The sequence below is a fragment of the Taudactylus pleione genome, unplaced genomic scaffold, assembly GCF_031769625.1.
Source record: "Taudactylus pleione unplaced genomic scaffold, aTauple2 ptg000393l, whole genome shotgun sequence".
Classification (NCBI taxonomy): Eukaryota; Metazoa; Chordata; class Amphibia; order Anura; family Myobatrachidae; genus Taudactylus; species Taudactylus pleione.
This window is the reverse complement of record NW_028284794.1, coordinates 8,740,695-8,757,780: the sequence shown is the minus strand read 5'-3', so window position 1 is coordinate 8,757,780 and position 17,086 is coordinate 8,740,695. Positions and strand designations below refer to the sequence as shown.

At 41.3% G+C, this 17,086-nt stretch overlaps 1 protein-coding gene across 1 annotated transcript in view; it reads left to right on the top strand.

The window, feature by feature from the left end:
• Positions 1–8,563, top strand: part of LOC148507449 (NXPE family member 3-like) — a 61,321-nt gene extending 52,758 nt beyond the window's left edge. The window contains exons 4-6 of the mRNA XM_088446151.1: positions 1,047–1,117; positions 1,660–1,872; positions 7,913–8,563. Coding sequence (XP_088302277.1) covers positions 1,047–1,117; positions 1,660–1,872; positions 7,913–8,448 — 820 coding nt within the window. The 3' untranslated portion in view covers positions 8,449–8,563. The remainder of the gene's footprint in view (positions 1–1,046; positions 1,118–1,659; positions 1,873–7,912) is intronic.
• The last annotated feature ends 8,523 nt before the right edge of the window (positions 8,564–17,086 follow it).

Here is a 17,086-nt window from a genome sequence, read left to right as displayed (position 1 = left end):
CACATCCGTAGTTCTAATTAAAACTCTATTTGCTCAGGTATGGCTATCCTTAAAACCTGGATTGTTAGTGTGCCTTGGCGACCGTGGTTGGGAACCCCTGCTGTAGACGTTTAGTGGTGATATGGTACCAGATTATATAATAATTTCTGCAGAGCCTAACAAAGTACATTAAACAATTGAGCAGAACAAGAGAACAGTGACTTACAGTACAGGACAATGCAGGACAAGTACATGGTATATACACATTGCTGTAACAGTGGCCATTTCACTCAAATAAGTAGCAGGGTGGCAGTAGCCAAGGGTTAGGTTGTTGGGCTGAGGTTGTTGCAGGGCTAGATTTTGTTTAGCGGCTACGCAGTGATTGAGCACAGGATGTATACAGGATGGCTTTATAACAGATATGTGCAGATCCGGTTAGGGTTGCATTAAATTGGATTTTTTTTTTTAAATAAAAAAACTGATTTATTTGATTTAAATAATTTTTGGGGGGATTTAAATAGGATTTTCTATATTATTTATTTCTTTGTAAACGTTTTAAATTTTTAAATGTTTATTTAAAAAAAAATGTAAATAAAAAATCCTATTATAATCAATTCCGTTTTTTTTTTTTTTTTTTAAATCCAATTTTATGCAAAATAATTTTGACAACTGACTTCAAGGGTCATACCACGTTCGGAATCACTTTGTTGTTTTTCCGGGTCAAACATAGTCCCATTTTAAAAAGCAAACTCTGGATGTCGGGTCCAAATGACATGACTTCAGCGTTTTTTTGTTTTTTTTAATACAGATTCAAAACCAAAACACGTAAGGGTGGTTTTGCAAAACCATAACCACAACATGAAGATGAATTCTGAACCAAAACGCAGGGCTCAGCGCACATCTCTACTTTTAAAATAGTGTAACTATATAGTCGGATGTGAGGAATGATTTGGGGAGGGGTTGGGGGGTTGGAGCCCCAATTAAAAGTCAAATTTTAGACTTGTTCATTTCCAGTTTCTGCTTCTAGTGCTTTTCATTCTGCTTAATCCGTGATTCTCTTCCCTCAGCTCTGTCACTGATCAGATTATCTCTGGCACGGTTCCTCCCATCAATGTCGTCTCCAAGAACAGCTCATTGGGTAAGTTGGCTGCAGAAAAATATTGACACGATGGGGTATATTTACTGAAGTGAGTGTTTCTAGAAGTGGAGATGTTGCCCATAGCAACCAATCAGATTCTACTTGTTTATCTAGCAACTTCTAGGAGATAATAGCTAGAATCTGGTTGATATTGGTAACACCTCCACTTCTAAAAACCCACACATTAGTAAATATACCCCTAGGTTTCTCTTGACTCCCACTCTTGATTGTGCCAGTACAAAGTCTTTTCATGACCTGTTTGGTCACCATCATACCTGGCAGCTTTACAGTTTCCTTCTCCCTTCCACACCATTCCTTTCCCCATCCCCACTATACATTTGCTACTGATCCAGAAGAAGATGCGCCACATTTTACATTTATAAACTCATCTGTCACACAGCTTATCCCTTGCTCGCAGCCCTGCTCCCCGGCCCCCTTGCTCACAGCCCTGCTCCCTGGCCCCCTTGCACGCAGCCCTGCTCCCCAAGTGATTGAACAAACTTTAAACAGAGTTTAACTTTTTTAATCCCTCACTCTTGCAGAACTCACTGCTAATCTCCCAGCCTGCATGCCTGGTCAGGAATCTAAGCAACCTTCTGGATTTTATTACGGTGACAAATGGACATCCTTTATGTGTCTGGCACAGCATTTCCAACCATCCGATGCCATTGCCTGTCTCAAAGGCAAAGATGTTCACATGATTGGAGACTCCACTTTACGCCAGTGGTTCGAGAATTTGAAGAATTTCATTCCCAGTAAGTTTTTTTTTTCTACAAATATTCATTGATAATGTGTGATGCGTATTTGTCATACGTAAGGACCTTTATTTATCTGGGGTTTTCTGTTTTGTATAAGATCTTTCATAAAGTTTTTATGACACTGCAAATTATAACAGGCAGTTCAATCAGCATGAAGTCTTCGTAATTAATGCCTTATCCTGCAAAAGTTTCTCCAAAGCATGTGATTGGCTAAGCTAGTTTCTGTAGAAGGTTTATTTTGCTAGACAAACATTTATCTATAAGATTCATACATGTGTGATAACCTTTTTAAACGGCTAAATTAAATACCTTCTAAAAAAAAAACACTAGAAATTGGTTGCTATAAATCTAAATATATTGGTGTCTGATTTGTGCCATAAGAACAAGGAGGCATCTTGCTTAAAATAAACAAATTGATGGAAGATAATTAAACCTTCAAAGGGGTGTGCAAAATCAATAGCACAGATGAATATCTAATAATATAACACCTCCGATTACCTGCAAGAAACAATGAGACTTTTGTCTGAGACTAAGTTTTACTGTAAACTGTTGAGTGATTTGACAAAGACCTTTTTACAGGAATTGAGAGATTTATTAAACAAGGCTTTGACAGAGGGGGCTATTGTCAAAGCAGAATTTGTTTTTTTTACCCCTTTTCCAGTTATCCCCACATATTATCACCTTCCCAAGATTCACAAGACACTTTCCTCACCTCCTGGGCATCCTATTATCTCAGGTGTTGGGTCCCCTACCGCCAACCTTTCAGCTTTTATGGACTCTTTTTTTTTTCTTTTTCATGCAACCTCACATCATTTCTCTCCAGTCTCACATCAGAGATACTACCCATTGTCTTCAACAGATTACTAATATAGAATGGCAGGAGAGCTATACATTAATGACTTGCGATGTTGAATTGCTATATACCAACATTCCCCACCCTGGAGGAGTGGGAGCTGTTCGACATTTTTTGCAATCTGATGTGGGACTTGAGACCAACAGATGTGAATTTATAATTGACTCTATTATTTTTATTCTACAGCACAATTATTTAATTTTTGATTTACAGTTTTATATTCAATTACACGGTACTGCCATGGGCACCAGGTTTGCCCCCAGCTTTGCCAACCTGTACATGGGCCTCTTTGAAGAACAATATGTGTGGTGGGGGCAAGTTTGAGGGCAGCCTGGTGTTCTTTGGCAAATACATTGATGATCTTTTTATTATTTGGGAAGGGGATTTGCACTCTGCATCTTTGTTTGTTTGAACATCTTAATTCTAATGATTTTGGGCTTAAATTTATTCACAATTGTCACTCCACTCACATAAATTTTCTGGACATAGCTCTCTCTGTCATAGAAAATCGCTTCTATACTAAGACTTATAAAAAGGAGGTGGATTGCAATGAATATCTCAACTATGCAAGCTGTCATTACCAAAAATGGAAAGGTAATATTCCAAAATGACAGCATTTGAGGCTAAAACATAATTGCTCAGATCCAGTAGTCTTTAGAGAACAGGCAGAAGAGCTTATCACCATTTTTTGGAACAAGGTTATCCTAGTAAGCTATTACTAGATTCCATCAAACAAATAGAAATGTATGATAGAGATTCTCTACTGACACATAAAGTCAGGAAAGGAGATTCAAGGTTTCAACTCTCATTTATCTCTAGGTTTAATAAAGAATCATACAAAATCAAAAAGATTATTCATAATAATTTTCATCTGCTAAAAATTGACAAGGTTCTAGCTCCTTTAGTTGGAGACCTTCCTATAGTGACTTTTTGTAAAGCCAAAAGTATCAAGAACTTTCTCTCGCCGAGTATTTTTTTTTAGTACAAAAGACATGAATGAGGATAAACCAGGCAGCTGGTTAAGTAGTAGACCTAAAGGATGTTATAGGTGTGGCAGATAGTAATGTATCACTTGTTGCTTCACCTCAATAAGAGTTTGGACTTTAACTCAACTTATATGGACAATAATCACTATATTGATACATTTATTAATTGCAACACGACTTATGTTGTATAGCGAATTACCTGTAAATGTGGAAAGCAATATGTAGGTCATACAATAAGAAGCCTAAATATACAGTTCCTGGAACATAGGAAAAAAGAATTGTTTCCACAGTGTTCCACGCCATGTAGTTCGATTCCATGAAGGGGATGTCAATGTTTTATCTGTTCAGGGTATTGAGACCATCCCATGCACGATGAGAGGAGGGGATAGGTATAATTCCCTCTGTAAAAGAGGCTTTTTGGATCTTTGCACCTGGCACTTTGGTGCCAGGTGGGTTAAATGAAAACATTGAGTTGAATAATACTTGAGATTCTCTGTGCACATGTATCTGGGTCTAAGTATGAGAGATCCAAGTATTATGTAGTAGGTGGTTTATTTAGCCATTATAGGATATATGAGATATATACCTCTATCTTTGTACCCCAATTATGGCTGCTTGTTTTGAGTTGGCTGTCATTATTGGTACACACAATACTATATAAATACATTTGTAATATATATAAAAATAGAATGCAATTCAGAATCATTAGATAATTGAATAAATAAATATATATATTTTTTCTGATAAGATTTATTTTGATAAATTTATGTATAACTGTGTATTTTTTTGTTTTTTAAGTTATTCAAATATAGATTTTATTATTATCATTTATTTATATGGTGCCACAAGTGTTCCACAGCGCCTTACAAAGTTCATAAACAAATTGTAGACAAGCAACTTACAGAACAATACAATACAGGACCAGGACATGGATAATATATATTGCTACATTAGGGACCATAACACCCAGATAAGCAACAGAGCATAAGCAGCCAAGTTTTAGGTGCCCTAGTGGTGAGTAAGAAGTAGATGAAACTAAAATAGGGAGAAGCACAAGCGGGTAGAGGGCCCTGCTCTTGTGCTTGACACAGATGGGGTAGATGGGGAGGAAGGAGCATGTATCAGGGAGTTAGAATGATAGCTGGAAGGCTTTGATGAAGTAGTGGGTCATGAGAGCCCTTTTTAAGGATTGCAAAGAGGTGGAGAGTCTGATGGAGAGTTGGAGAGCGTTCCAGAGGTGGGGAGCAGTGCGGGCAAAATCTTGGAGGCGGGAGTGGGAGGAAGAAATCAGCTGGCATGAAAGGCGGCGTGCATTAGTTGAATGAAGAGAGGAGAGTAAAGGGAGATGAGATCAGAGATATAAATGGGAGAATATTGGGTGAGGGCTTTGTAAGTGAGCATAAGAAACTTAAATTGGGTTCTAAAAGGGAAGGGGAGCCAGATGTAGAGCATGATAAGCCATGCAGCAGCATTAAGGATAGACAGGAGAGGAGAGAGATGGGATTTGTGGAGACCAGATAGGAGGTTACAGTAGTCCAATCTGGAGATGACCAGTGAGTGTATGAGGAGTTTTAGTAGCATCCTGGATGAGATAGGTTCTGATCTTAGAAATATTTTTGAGATGGAAACGACAGCACTGTGAAAGGTTCTGGATATGTAGTTTGAAGGAGAGGGATGAGTCCAGGATAACTCCAAGACCGCTCACCTTGGGACTAGATGAGATAGTTATTCATGATTTATTTTAGATGTGTATTTTGAGAAGTTGCTGGGGAACTGGTGAGGTTTGGACTTGAACACTGGTCTGTTTGTGGACTGGTGACTGAGCTCAACCATGTAGGTCCAGCTTTTGGAGATTTGAATTTGCTCAGCTGTGGATACTTTGTGGGTATGAATGTTATTTTGCAGCCATCAACAATTAAATACTGGTATTAATAGAGATTTGTATAATGTATGTAATTTGATAATATATACTACACCAAACCTTCTTAATTTTTTATAGTTAACAAAAATGTTATAGTATTTTTGTTAACTGTTTTATTTAGGAAACACAATAGTGTCCTTTTGATGCAGATGAATCTCATTGACTTATTGAATCCAGTGATTCCATTGGTCTGAGTGCATCTAAATTCTGAACTGTTGTCCCATTGATTTATTGCCTTCTGAGGAAACCAGCACTGTACTTTGCAAGATAAACATGTCAAGGATTTTTATGGGACACAAATATACTTCATGAGGACATTGTTATAATTGCATCTGCCTTCAATGCATGAGCAGTTGTAGATGCTGCTGTGTTGAATCATTAAATTTGTATTCGATTTTCAATACTTTGTATCAGTGTTTCTCAACTCCAGACCTCAAGAACCATCAGCAGGTCATGTTTTGTAGAACTTTAAGCATAGGTGAGTTAAGGCCCCCATATATCAGAGATTGATTGCAGCAATCGTGCAATTTGCAATCGATTGTGTAAAAAAATCTTTCCCTTTTTCAATCTATTGCAAATTGCAGAATTGCCACAATCGATTGAAAGAGGGAAAGTTTTTTATATACAATCGATTGCAAATTGCACGATTGCTGCAATTAATCTCTGATGTATGGGGGCCTTTACTGTAGTTTACTGGGTCAGTATTTATCCCACTTTCTTCCACAGACACAAATCTTCAAAACATGACTTGTTGCGTGGGGATACTTGAGGGTTGAGGTTGAGCACCACTGCTCTTTATAAAGTTTATGCTTTATACTAACTAAGAAGGATAATATGGTTTATTTAAAGTCTCACATGCAACCCACCTACACAATGCACTGGAAACCTTTTATTGTTCCTTGTATCACCCTAAGGCTGGGTATACACTAGAGTGATATCTGGATGATATGTCATTTCCAGACAAATTGGAAGACCTATCATGCGGATCACACGATGTGTACGCCCGATTCCTTGCTCCCGTGGGTCGTATATGAAATCTACTGGTTGGCTGTGCTGCGTGGTCAATCGGAAGGTATCGTGTATGACCCCATGCTATTGGATGAGGTCACTAAATTATATGACAATATATAGTGTGCATGGGCAACCGCAGTGTCATTCAGTTGGTCGCCCCGTTGACAGGAAAAAACACATTGTTCTGAAGTGTACCCGGACAAGCTAGAGAGGTTTTTTTTTTGTAAAAATTTTCAACAAAAACTACCTGAAACAACATTGATGGGTGTTCTGTGATATTTGACTATGGGGGTGATTCATCAATGGACACGAATAGCATCGCTGCTGCGAATGCGTCAGGAGGCATCTGAGGACAAAAGACGCCTCCTGCCAGCATTGCAGATCTAGATCTGAGTGATGCATCCAAAGATGCAAGAATTGGATCACCATCGATTCGCGACCATTGTCTAAGCTTACTCAGAATGGCCATCTTAATCGCTCATCCGTGGTGAGGAAATCTGTGTAGGAAGACACCTCACCCTGGCCTCAGCATGCCTACAAAATGGAGGTGAAATGCCCCCATTTTGTAGAACAGGCCTGCTGCTTAGTGATCATTGTGAGTGATCTCTCAGGACCCAATCTGAAAATGTGTAGAACTGGTTCTGTGCATGCAAAGTCCCCCCCACCCCCCTTCCCCCACAATAACACATCTTGGTAAGGTTAATCTCTTACTGTAAGTTCTTCAGTTCTGATATTATTCAGAAGAACAATCTTCCTGACCCCATACCTGTATATGGGAATTCAGGTATACTTTTATCATCCATAGCCTCCTCAAGACTATCATATACTGTTTATAGCAACATATACAGTGTCAAATTTGAGTATGCCCAGTAGGGGAATGCAATGCTAGGGGTCATCTAAATAGCATACAGAATATGCTAATGAAGGGGTATAGTCAGACACCATAGACGTTGTTGCCAAAAGCAAGAGAGATGTGAACAGGGGTGGAGCTGGTGAAGGGGTTGGGATTCTTCGGCAGTGGGCCAGCCATAGATCTCCAGTACCCAGGTGTTCCCGTCTGATTCTAAAGATATAATATTTCTTATAGAAGATGCATCTAATCTATCAATTTATATTAAATTAATGAAATGTGCTACTTTTCATGGAAAAGATTCTTACAGCCTAGACCAGGTGTTGAAGCCACAGAGCATGAAATTAAAAGTTACAATTTGATGAACTAACTCCTATTGCTTATGTTACAATAAATATTTCATCTTCTTCTCTTAGGTCTCACGGGGATAGACTTACACGTCAATAACTTTTCAGGACCTCTGCTGGCAGTGGATGCTAAGGCTGGTCTGGTGGTTCGATGGAGGTTTCATGGACTTCCCGTAAGGTCTAGCAAGTCCTTGGTTTCAAACATTCATTATGAGACGAATGAATTGGATGGAATTGGTGGGGGACCCGATACAGTTGTTGTGCTGACCCTCTGGTCCCACTTCTTATCTTTCCCTGTGAGGTTTTTTATAAAAAGGATGGTCCTGGTCCATCGGGCAGTTGCCTCTTTACTTTCCCGTAGCCCAGAGACCACTGTAATTATTAAATCTGCCAATACTGGTAATTATAAATCAGTGTATGTCAGCGACTGGTTGTCTCTTCAGCTGGACACTTTACTGAGGGCAACCTTCAAGGGAATGCCTGTCACTTTCCTGGATACCTGGGACATGACTTCCTGCCACTATCTCCCTGACAACATCCACCCAGGGCCAGCGATAGTCAGGAATGAGGTGGACCTTCTGTTGTCCTACATATGTCCACAATGAGGGACAAGACACTTTAAAAAAAGGTGATTATTATTATGTACTTTATGTATTTGAGTTTGTTTTTAATCATAAAGCAAATGATCAGATCTAATAAAGAATGTTACAATAAACTATTAAAGCCAACAAGGAATTGAGCATTTTATGGGCACATACAATTGACATGATGTAGCTTTTAAATATGTTATGTTTTATTTTTAAGATGGGGAGATGATGCAAATTATGTTACTGAAACATCCCTATTCTAAAACCATAAGATGACAGCTACAGATCTTTAATAAAAAGTTAGCAGAAAGTCATTACCCTATCTGTTACTAACATTCTCTCTGTGGGAGAAATGTGTGATACCCCTAGAGGGTACAGTTCAGTTGATATGTTATATAATACATGGTTAAAAAATATATGTCCGCATGTTAAAACAATAATTCATATATTTACACTGTAATAAATAGCTGCAGAGGCAAGTTGATTTATTGAAATACATGTTATGTTGAAGTGGCCAGTTACACTTATGTGACCCCCTCGCAAAGGAAAACCTGGTGCAGCCCACCCTCACTGGACTAAGAGGCAATGGGAGGGCACGCGCCCGGGACAGGATACTGTCACTGTTAAAAGGGGAAGACTGCTTCTCAGCCTGCCCAATGGAGTCCAGGGGGCAGAGTGGCGCGTGCGGGCAGCAGGAAAGTGGACCTGCATGTGACCGTGGCTTTAAGAGGGAGATTCGTGGGGGCTGCTGGGAGTGTGTTGCCTGAGGTGAAGGAGACAGGACTTACCTGAGTGCGCTGTGAGAAAAACCTTTTGCCGGGATCGGTGTGAGCGGCGAGGATCGTCGCTGACAGCAGGAGGTCTGAGTGCAGAGCAGCCAGAGAACTGCACGGACACTGCCGGGAGGAAGCAGTGTCAACAGGGGCCGCCCTTGAGCCTTCCCCCTTCTTGTTGACAGACAGCTGGGCCAGAGAGTGCCTAGAGCTGACGCGCCACTTCCATTGAACTGAGCAGGATGGAGGCGGAGCAGTAAGGGAGGAGCAGTAAGTAATAAATCCAATCCCTGCTATTTTACACCCATCAGTCAATTTAGCTCCCGGCTAAAAAGGAACTAGCGGCTGGGGAAACATTAATAGACTCAGTGCAGCAGTGCAGATAGTCCTCCAAGACTACATTATACAGGCAGGAGTAATTAATCACAACAGCAGTACAGCACAAGTGAGGAGTCAACTTGAATAAATAAATCAGCAGACTGCTATACATCTTCTCAAGTGATAACCACTGCAGTGCAGAAGTATATATTACATCTGTTGGAAAGGACAAGAGCGTAGATAAACAGCAGTGAAGCACCCCACCTCATATCTGTGTCCCCATAGGACTTTCCATTATTCTAATAAAGTGACCTTCATATAGAACTCCAATAGAGACCTTAAGCCAGGGTAAGAATAGCCAGAAGATACTGCTACAATTAACTTAAATTGAGCTTATTCAGTTACAAGTCAGCTACTTCTAAGGAGATAGTGTTGCATTAAACACAGGGCCTGATTCAGAGCCGGACGCTCTTTAAGAGTGCTCGCTCTGAATCAGGGCGTCCCTGTTTCTTTTTAAAGACGGCCTCCTGGCCGCTCGCATAGCTGTGGGTGACCACCCACAGCTTTAGCGAGCGGCCAGGTGATGGTCGCGATGGTCATGACCATCGCGACCATCGGGGCTTGCGACCAGACCCTTGTGGTAGGGTCTCGTTCCCGCAAGCCCCAGTGAGCTTTCGGCTCTAATAGAGCCGGAAGCTCACCACTGACATCATTCGTGATGTCAGTGAGGCCACCCCAAAACGGCAGGTGTTCCTTTGGGAACAACTCCGTTTGGCCTGCCCACCTCCAAAATGGTGCAAGCTGTCAATCACAGTCGACAGCTGCCCCGCTTTGGTGCGAGACCCATAGTGACGGAGTGGGGGACCATTGACCCGCTTGCAAGCGCTGTGCGCTCACGAGCGGGTCTGAATCAGGCCCACAGTACCCAGGTCAGCTATCAACATTATCAAACAAGAGCAGGCAGAGAGGATTACTTTGGAAATATCCACATCTCCTAAAAAAAAATAAACTGTAATTGATTAAAGAAAGACACAGTGCAGGATTTGGCATAAATAGCGGACATATTGACTCATTTCTGCAAACTTAACTGCCAACCCGGGCAACATTGCAAATACTGTCTAATAGACAGATAATTCCTTGCATGCAGGGGTAGAACTAGAGACTATGGACTTCAATCAGAGGCGGTCATAAGCGGCCGCTCAGTCATACCCAGCGATGTTTGCTAAACTGCACATGCGTAAGATTCGCAATGCGGGTGCGCAAACTAGTGGTTGCGATCGGAAATTCTCTCTCCAAGAACACAGCCAGGTCGTTAGTCTGAGTGACAGATTGAGTCGTTTGAGGGAGGTAACGGGAAGGTGCTTGAGAACGGGGGAGTGGAGATCCGGACGCAGGCGTGCCTGACTATGCGAACGGAGTTCAATGGGAGTGCATAATTAACAAAGTAGTGTCATGGCACACGTGACATGGGTGGTTTTTACACTGACTAGATCGTAGAGCTTGAGTGAGGGTATGGTCAGCCTTAAGCGCTGCGAGCAGCTCCGATGGGTCCCGATGGTCTCGATAAATCCTTATATCCCCGGAGATGACATGTGTTGTGATCGAGAAGGGGGCGTGTTTTTAGTCTTACGGCCGATTCTTACCCTCGCTCGTTCAGCTAGCGAGCCCATCTTAGCGACGCATCTTGCGATCGCTTCATTTGCATATCCGGCCCATTTTCCCTTACGAGAGAGCGGACCTAACGACCGCCTCTGAATGAGGGCCTATGTTTTTGTTTTCTTGGTGCACCAAGTAACTGTCGTTAACCTTTCTTCATGCTGAGTTATGCCATTTGAATGTGGCAATTATATGCATGTTAACCCATTGACCCATTACTTAAGCAGTTGGATCCGGAATTCCAGAGTAGCAGCCATAATAAAAAAACGGATCAAAGTATATCTTTATTCTGTTAAGAGTGTCCATTCTTTGTAATGTAATTGTTTTACTGAATGTTGGTGTGAACAATTGCCTTTATCGTATAAAAAAACTGCTAAATAAATACTTCTTGTAAGTGTACCCTATTGCCTGTATCTTTTACTTGCCATCAGAATGGTTCCAGGACTATCCAGAGCTGGGGAACTGGTAAGATACTATAACGTGACATCACACTCATAACAGACTTTAGCATTGACTCTCGGGTGGGTGTTACAAATGCACTAAGCCTTGGAGAGATTAAGGGGCCTATTTACTAAGCCTTGGAAGGAGAAAGTGCCAACCAGTCAGCTCCTAACTGTCATTTTTCAAACAGCCTGTGAAAAGACAGTTAGAAGCTGATTGGTTGGGACTCTATCACTCTTCAAGGCTTAGTGCAACTCCCCCAGTGTAAGTATTGCCTTATTCTGCCACCCTGTCCTCTTGTTTTTTTATCAATGGTTTTAACTGATTTGTATGGGTGTTTGTTTCTACAGTCAATAACTTACAGTATCATTATGGGCAACTACAGATGTTACTCAGCCACCAGACATCCAACAACTGCAAATGCCAACTGGGGCCCTAAGAGCATGCCCACTGCTGATTAGTAGTGGTGGTGAGTCTGGGTTGTCTGGCAGATGGTCATGTGGAGATTATGAAGTCTCTCTTTATACCATCGTATACAAACTAAACACATTGAGACTTACAGTATGGACTTATGGTTCAGGCACCTGTCTTAACAATGAAACCATTCCCTTATGCATTTCACATGGCATGGATATGGAAAGGAACCATGGAAGGAAGATTATCGATTTGCAACCTACCAAGAAGGGATATTTTTGTAATTGAGTTTAATCATAACTGTAAAGGACATTTGTGGGAGTCCGCCTATATTTATGGATCATCTTTAACAGACTGAGGGGGAATTAAATTAGCTGCAGTAATTTATCACCAGCTAATTGATGCCTGGGGCTATCCCAATTAGCCCCAAAGTCAGCCTGCAGCACTGCACTTAATGCATTTATCTTTAGGGTCTGAGCAGACCCGAAATAGATATACAGGATAATAGCCTGTTATCGGGTGCAAACAGTGGGTTAACACACAGAATCTGGAAAGAGTTCCAGGTCCTATGTATTAACGCCGGAGAACAGGTAATTTTAGAAGGGGAGAAAAAAGGGTTATAATTTAATTACTAATTACATTATTCCACCTCTGACAAATTACTGGGGCTAATTGAATTCCCCCCCCCAATATGTTCTTTTGTCATAGCAAGCATAAATATTTTTAAATGTAGTTTATAAGGCTGTACAAGGTGTCTGCAGCAGCTTACAGGGATTAATAAATACATTTGAGCATTAAATTATAGAATAGCATAATGTATAACAATTATACAACTAAACGCAGGGTGGAGGGAAAAGAGGAAGTGAGGGGATGGGTAGAGCAACTCATTATTGCTTTTAGAAGCAAGTAAATAAAATTGCATGGGGGAGGGAGCAGGAATTAAATCGGCATTCAATGATCCCTCTACCCAACAAGTGGTTGGAAACACTGAATCAGAATCGCTGGTGGAGGATAAGAGACAGGGTAAATGAGGTGGACTGGTGATGGTAATAGTGCTAGGAGGTGCAAACGAGGGAAGAGGACCCTGCCTGTGTCTAACAGAGAGGTTTGTCCTTAAAGGACAAAAGGTAGGAGATCTGGGAGGCAGAGTTATGAAGATGATGGGGTGAGTGGTGAGTGAGAGATCAGTGGGCCAGCATGGGAGAGTGGAAACATAGTTGAGGTGAGCCAGGGGTCAGTTGAGAAGCTTAGATTTGGGTAGGACGTGTGAAAAGTAATGAGGCTGGAGATGTAGGGGGTTGTGGAGTGATTGTGGGCTTTATAAGTGGGTATGAGGAGTTTGAATTGTACAATGAGGTAAAAGGGAAGCTAGTGAGGTAGTTGAGGTAAATGAGATGAACAGGACCATTAAAAATTTATTGAAATGGAAGAGGCATCTGAGATGAAGGCTAGTAAGGAGTTAGCTGCAGTATTCTGTTGTGGGAAATACAAGTGCATGGAAGATGGGGGCAATCTCATATGAAAGGGAGGATTCCCCTCTTGAAAACTATATTCCCCTATAGAATTCCTTGCTTGGTGAGCACTAGACCTTAATGTCTCAACTACAGAAAAATTATGTTGGTCCAGGAATGGGAAAAGAACCTCCTCTAACCTGGCACCCAGAAAATCAAGGGCACCCACATTTGAGAGAGGTGGGGTCCTCTCTTTCAAGTGATGTGGCCCCCTACTATTGTCTGATGATCACATGACCATGTTACCTTGTTCTACGGAAAATGGCAATTTTTCCATGTATGGGAGAGGGCACTATGTTGTTCCCTCTCATACCCATTATGACACCAGCAACTTTGTGGCCACCCACACTTGAAAGCGGGAAGTCCACTTTTTCAAATTATGTGGCCCACTAGTAGTTAGTAGTGAGTGTGGAGGTGCCACAGGTTTGGTACCAACGGGACCAACGCAAATTAGTTATGGTCCATATGATAGGCAACCGCCAGCTCTGGTTTTGCCTATCCTAAAATATGTGGAAAGCAGAATTGCAACCCTGTCCAGCACCACATAATTTAACGTAAGGAAGACCTATAAGCACAATTTACTTAATTTAATCATTTTTTTGCAGAATTTCTCAATGAGAAACATTTGGCCTAGGGTGCCATGAAAAAAAAGTGCTGTTACAGTATTCTGGGGCTCTGTGAGTCCAAAAAGTTTGGGAACCACTTGTATATGTAATCTAAATAGCATAATATGTCATGTAAACTCAATAGTACAGTAGTATTACCGAATTTTGTCAAAACCTAACTGTTATGAATGTTAATTTTTAAGATATGCTTTAAAAATATACTATCGAAGTATATATGTTGGGATGGTAAAATAATTAGGTTAGATTTGAATATTATACATAACCAATTTGTAATTAGAATTACTCATACCTTTTTAAAGAAAAGTAAAAATATGAATAATTTACATATTTTACTGAAGGGTTTGACCTGAATATTCTGTTTAGGTTATCTTCAACAAAATAAAGTTATACTTGTTTGCCAAAGAGTGTGAATTATTGTGTTTGGGGTTGGAATACTTGCCTCTTTGCCTTAAGAATAACAAACTTTTGGTGCGGTAAGAAGTAAAGACCAGGTATTCTCTTTATACAGATTGCTTTAAAACTGATGAGTTATGACTGACTGTATGACCAGCTGGGCGACTGGTCAGTATCACGCTGTCATGATAATGGGCCTATATCTAAGCAGAGGCCTGGGGTTGTAGTCCCATCCAAACCATTATCAATCTGGTTCTGGTTGCTGAGGAGGGAAAAGCTCAGTGTGCCCCTGGCAAAACCAAGTCAGGGCATAATATGATTTGAGTTTTAAAAAAATTGTGTACTGTATGTTGTATTCTGAGGCGTCTGGCTCACAAAACATCACTGCCCTGGATGAAGAATATATAGACATCTGTAAGTGCATTTGGGCGTATTTGAGAAATAGTCCAGCAGAAAACATTTATCTGATTAAAAAAAAGATGCCTCAAACAAATACTTGGTGCAAAGTGCAGAGCAGCATCAGTGACTGGTGGGGTCCCGCCACTCCATATAGGGTTTTCCTCATATGAGGAGGAGCTGTTGCAATTATGTTAAGGACTCAGAGAGAGAGAGAACGGTCTTCAGTAGCACACACAGGGGGGGGTTTCTGAGTATCCAGAAACCCCCCTGACAGACTTGAGAACAGGCATCATGTTCTTAAGCCCTGCCCACCTTGCAGCAAAATTATGCAATTTGAGGGCCAATTGGGAGGAGGTGGAGCCAATATGATGCATTTCAAATAGAATCATGTCATTTTGCTCCGCCCCCTCCTAATTAAATGGTTTTCCACAACCTCACCTTTGTAGCAAAATTAATCTGTTCCTTACCCAGTTTTAAGCCTCCTACACCTCTGTTTCAGTTAATGACTGTTTCAACCTACATGAAAATGATGGTCATGATCACCTGTCAGGTGTATGATTAACCAATCATACCAGACTATAATCCTACAAAATCCCTGACTTTGTACAAGTGTACCTAGAAGAATTGATGCTGTTTTGAAGGCAAAGGGTGGTCACACCAAATATTGATTTGATTTAGATTTGTCTTCTGTTCATTCACTTTCATTTTGTTAATTGATAAAAATAAACTATTAAAACTTCTATTTTTGAAAGCATTCTTACTTTGCAGCATTTTCTTCCACACCTGCCTAAAACTTTTGCACAGTACTGTATATGTGGAAACCCCTTGTAAAAATCCTGTGTTTGCCCCTGGTCTTCTCAGTCCAGGCCTCCATTGGAGTTGCACTGTATTGTTTACAAGGGATGTAGTCAACATCCCAGTGTGTGGGATGCCTTCGGGTGAAATACCGGTGCCAAAATCCCAACAGCATTGGGATCCCGACACCAGAATCCCAATCACTGGAATCCCAAAGGTAAGTATCAGGCATTATGGTGAGGGTTAGGGCTAGGCATTAAAGGGAGGGATAGGGTTAGGCACTTGGGAGGTTTAGGGTGTGGGGAGGGAGTATTAGGTTTAGACACTAGGTAGGGAGGGGTAGGTTTTGTCTTATCTGCTTTCCATATGGATGTTGGGATTCTGACTGTAGGGATGCAGCTGTCTGTATTCTGACCAGCGGCATCCTGACCGCCAGGATCTCATATCCAACCTGTTTACAGAAACTCCATACTATAATTTTAAGAATTGCACAAAAGCGATAGACCATTACAGGATGGCAGCAACTATAATAGGATGTTGGAGAAATAACCAGTGAGTAGGCCTGAAATGTAATAGAGGAAACTGTATTAAGGGGCCTATTCATCATCACTTTCTTTTTACAAAAGAAGGTGAAAATTAACATCCAGGGCTCAGGAAGGGGTTGGGTATGGGATGCTGGTGCTCAGGATCTCGTCTGTCAGAATCCCGATGTCGGCATCCCAACAGGGTTAGGATACTGACACTTGTTGGTCAGTATCCTAACCTTCCCCCTCTGCCTAACCCCCCCCTCCCCAGTGCCTATACCTAACCTCTCCCTTAGACCATTGACTTACAGTACAATACAATATAGGACAAGGTCATGGATAATATACAATGCTACATTAATGACCATAACACCTAGATATGCAACAGAGCGTAAGCCACCAAGTGTTAGGTGCCCTAGTGGGGGGTACGAAGTAGATGAAACTAAAGTAAGTAGAAGCACAAGAGGGTAAAGGGCCCTGCTCATAAGAGCTTACATTCTAAAGGGGATGGGCATACAAACTGGTGTGACACAGATAGGGCAAACAGGGAGGAATGAGCAGGTTGCAGCAAGTTAGGATGGGAGCTGGAAGGCTTTGATGAAGTAATGGGTCTTGAGAGCCCGCTTGAAGGATTGTAAAGAGGTGGAGAGTCTGATGGGGAGAGCAAGAGAGTTCAAAAGGTGGGGGCAGCATGGGCAAAATCCTGAAGATGGTAGTCGGAGAAAGTAATCAGTTGGCATATGAGGCAGTGTGTATTTGTTGAGAGAAGAGGGCGGACAGGATAGTGAAGGGAGATGAGGTCAGAG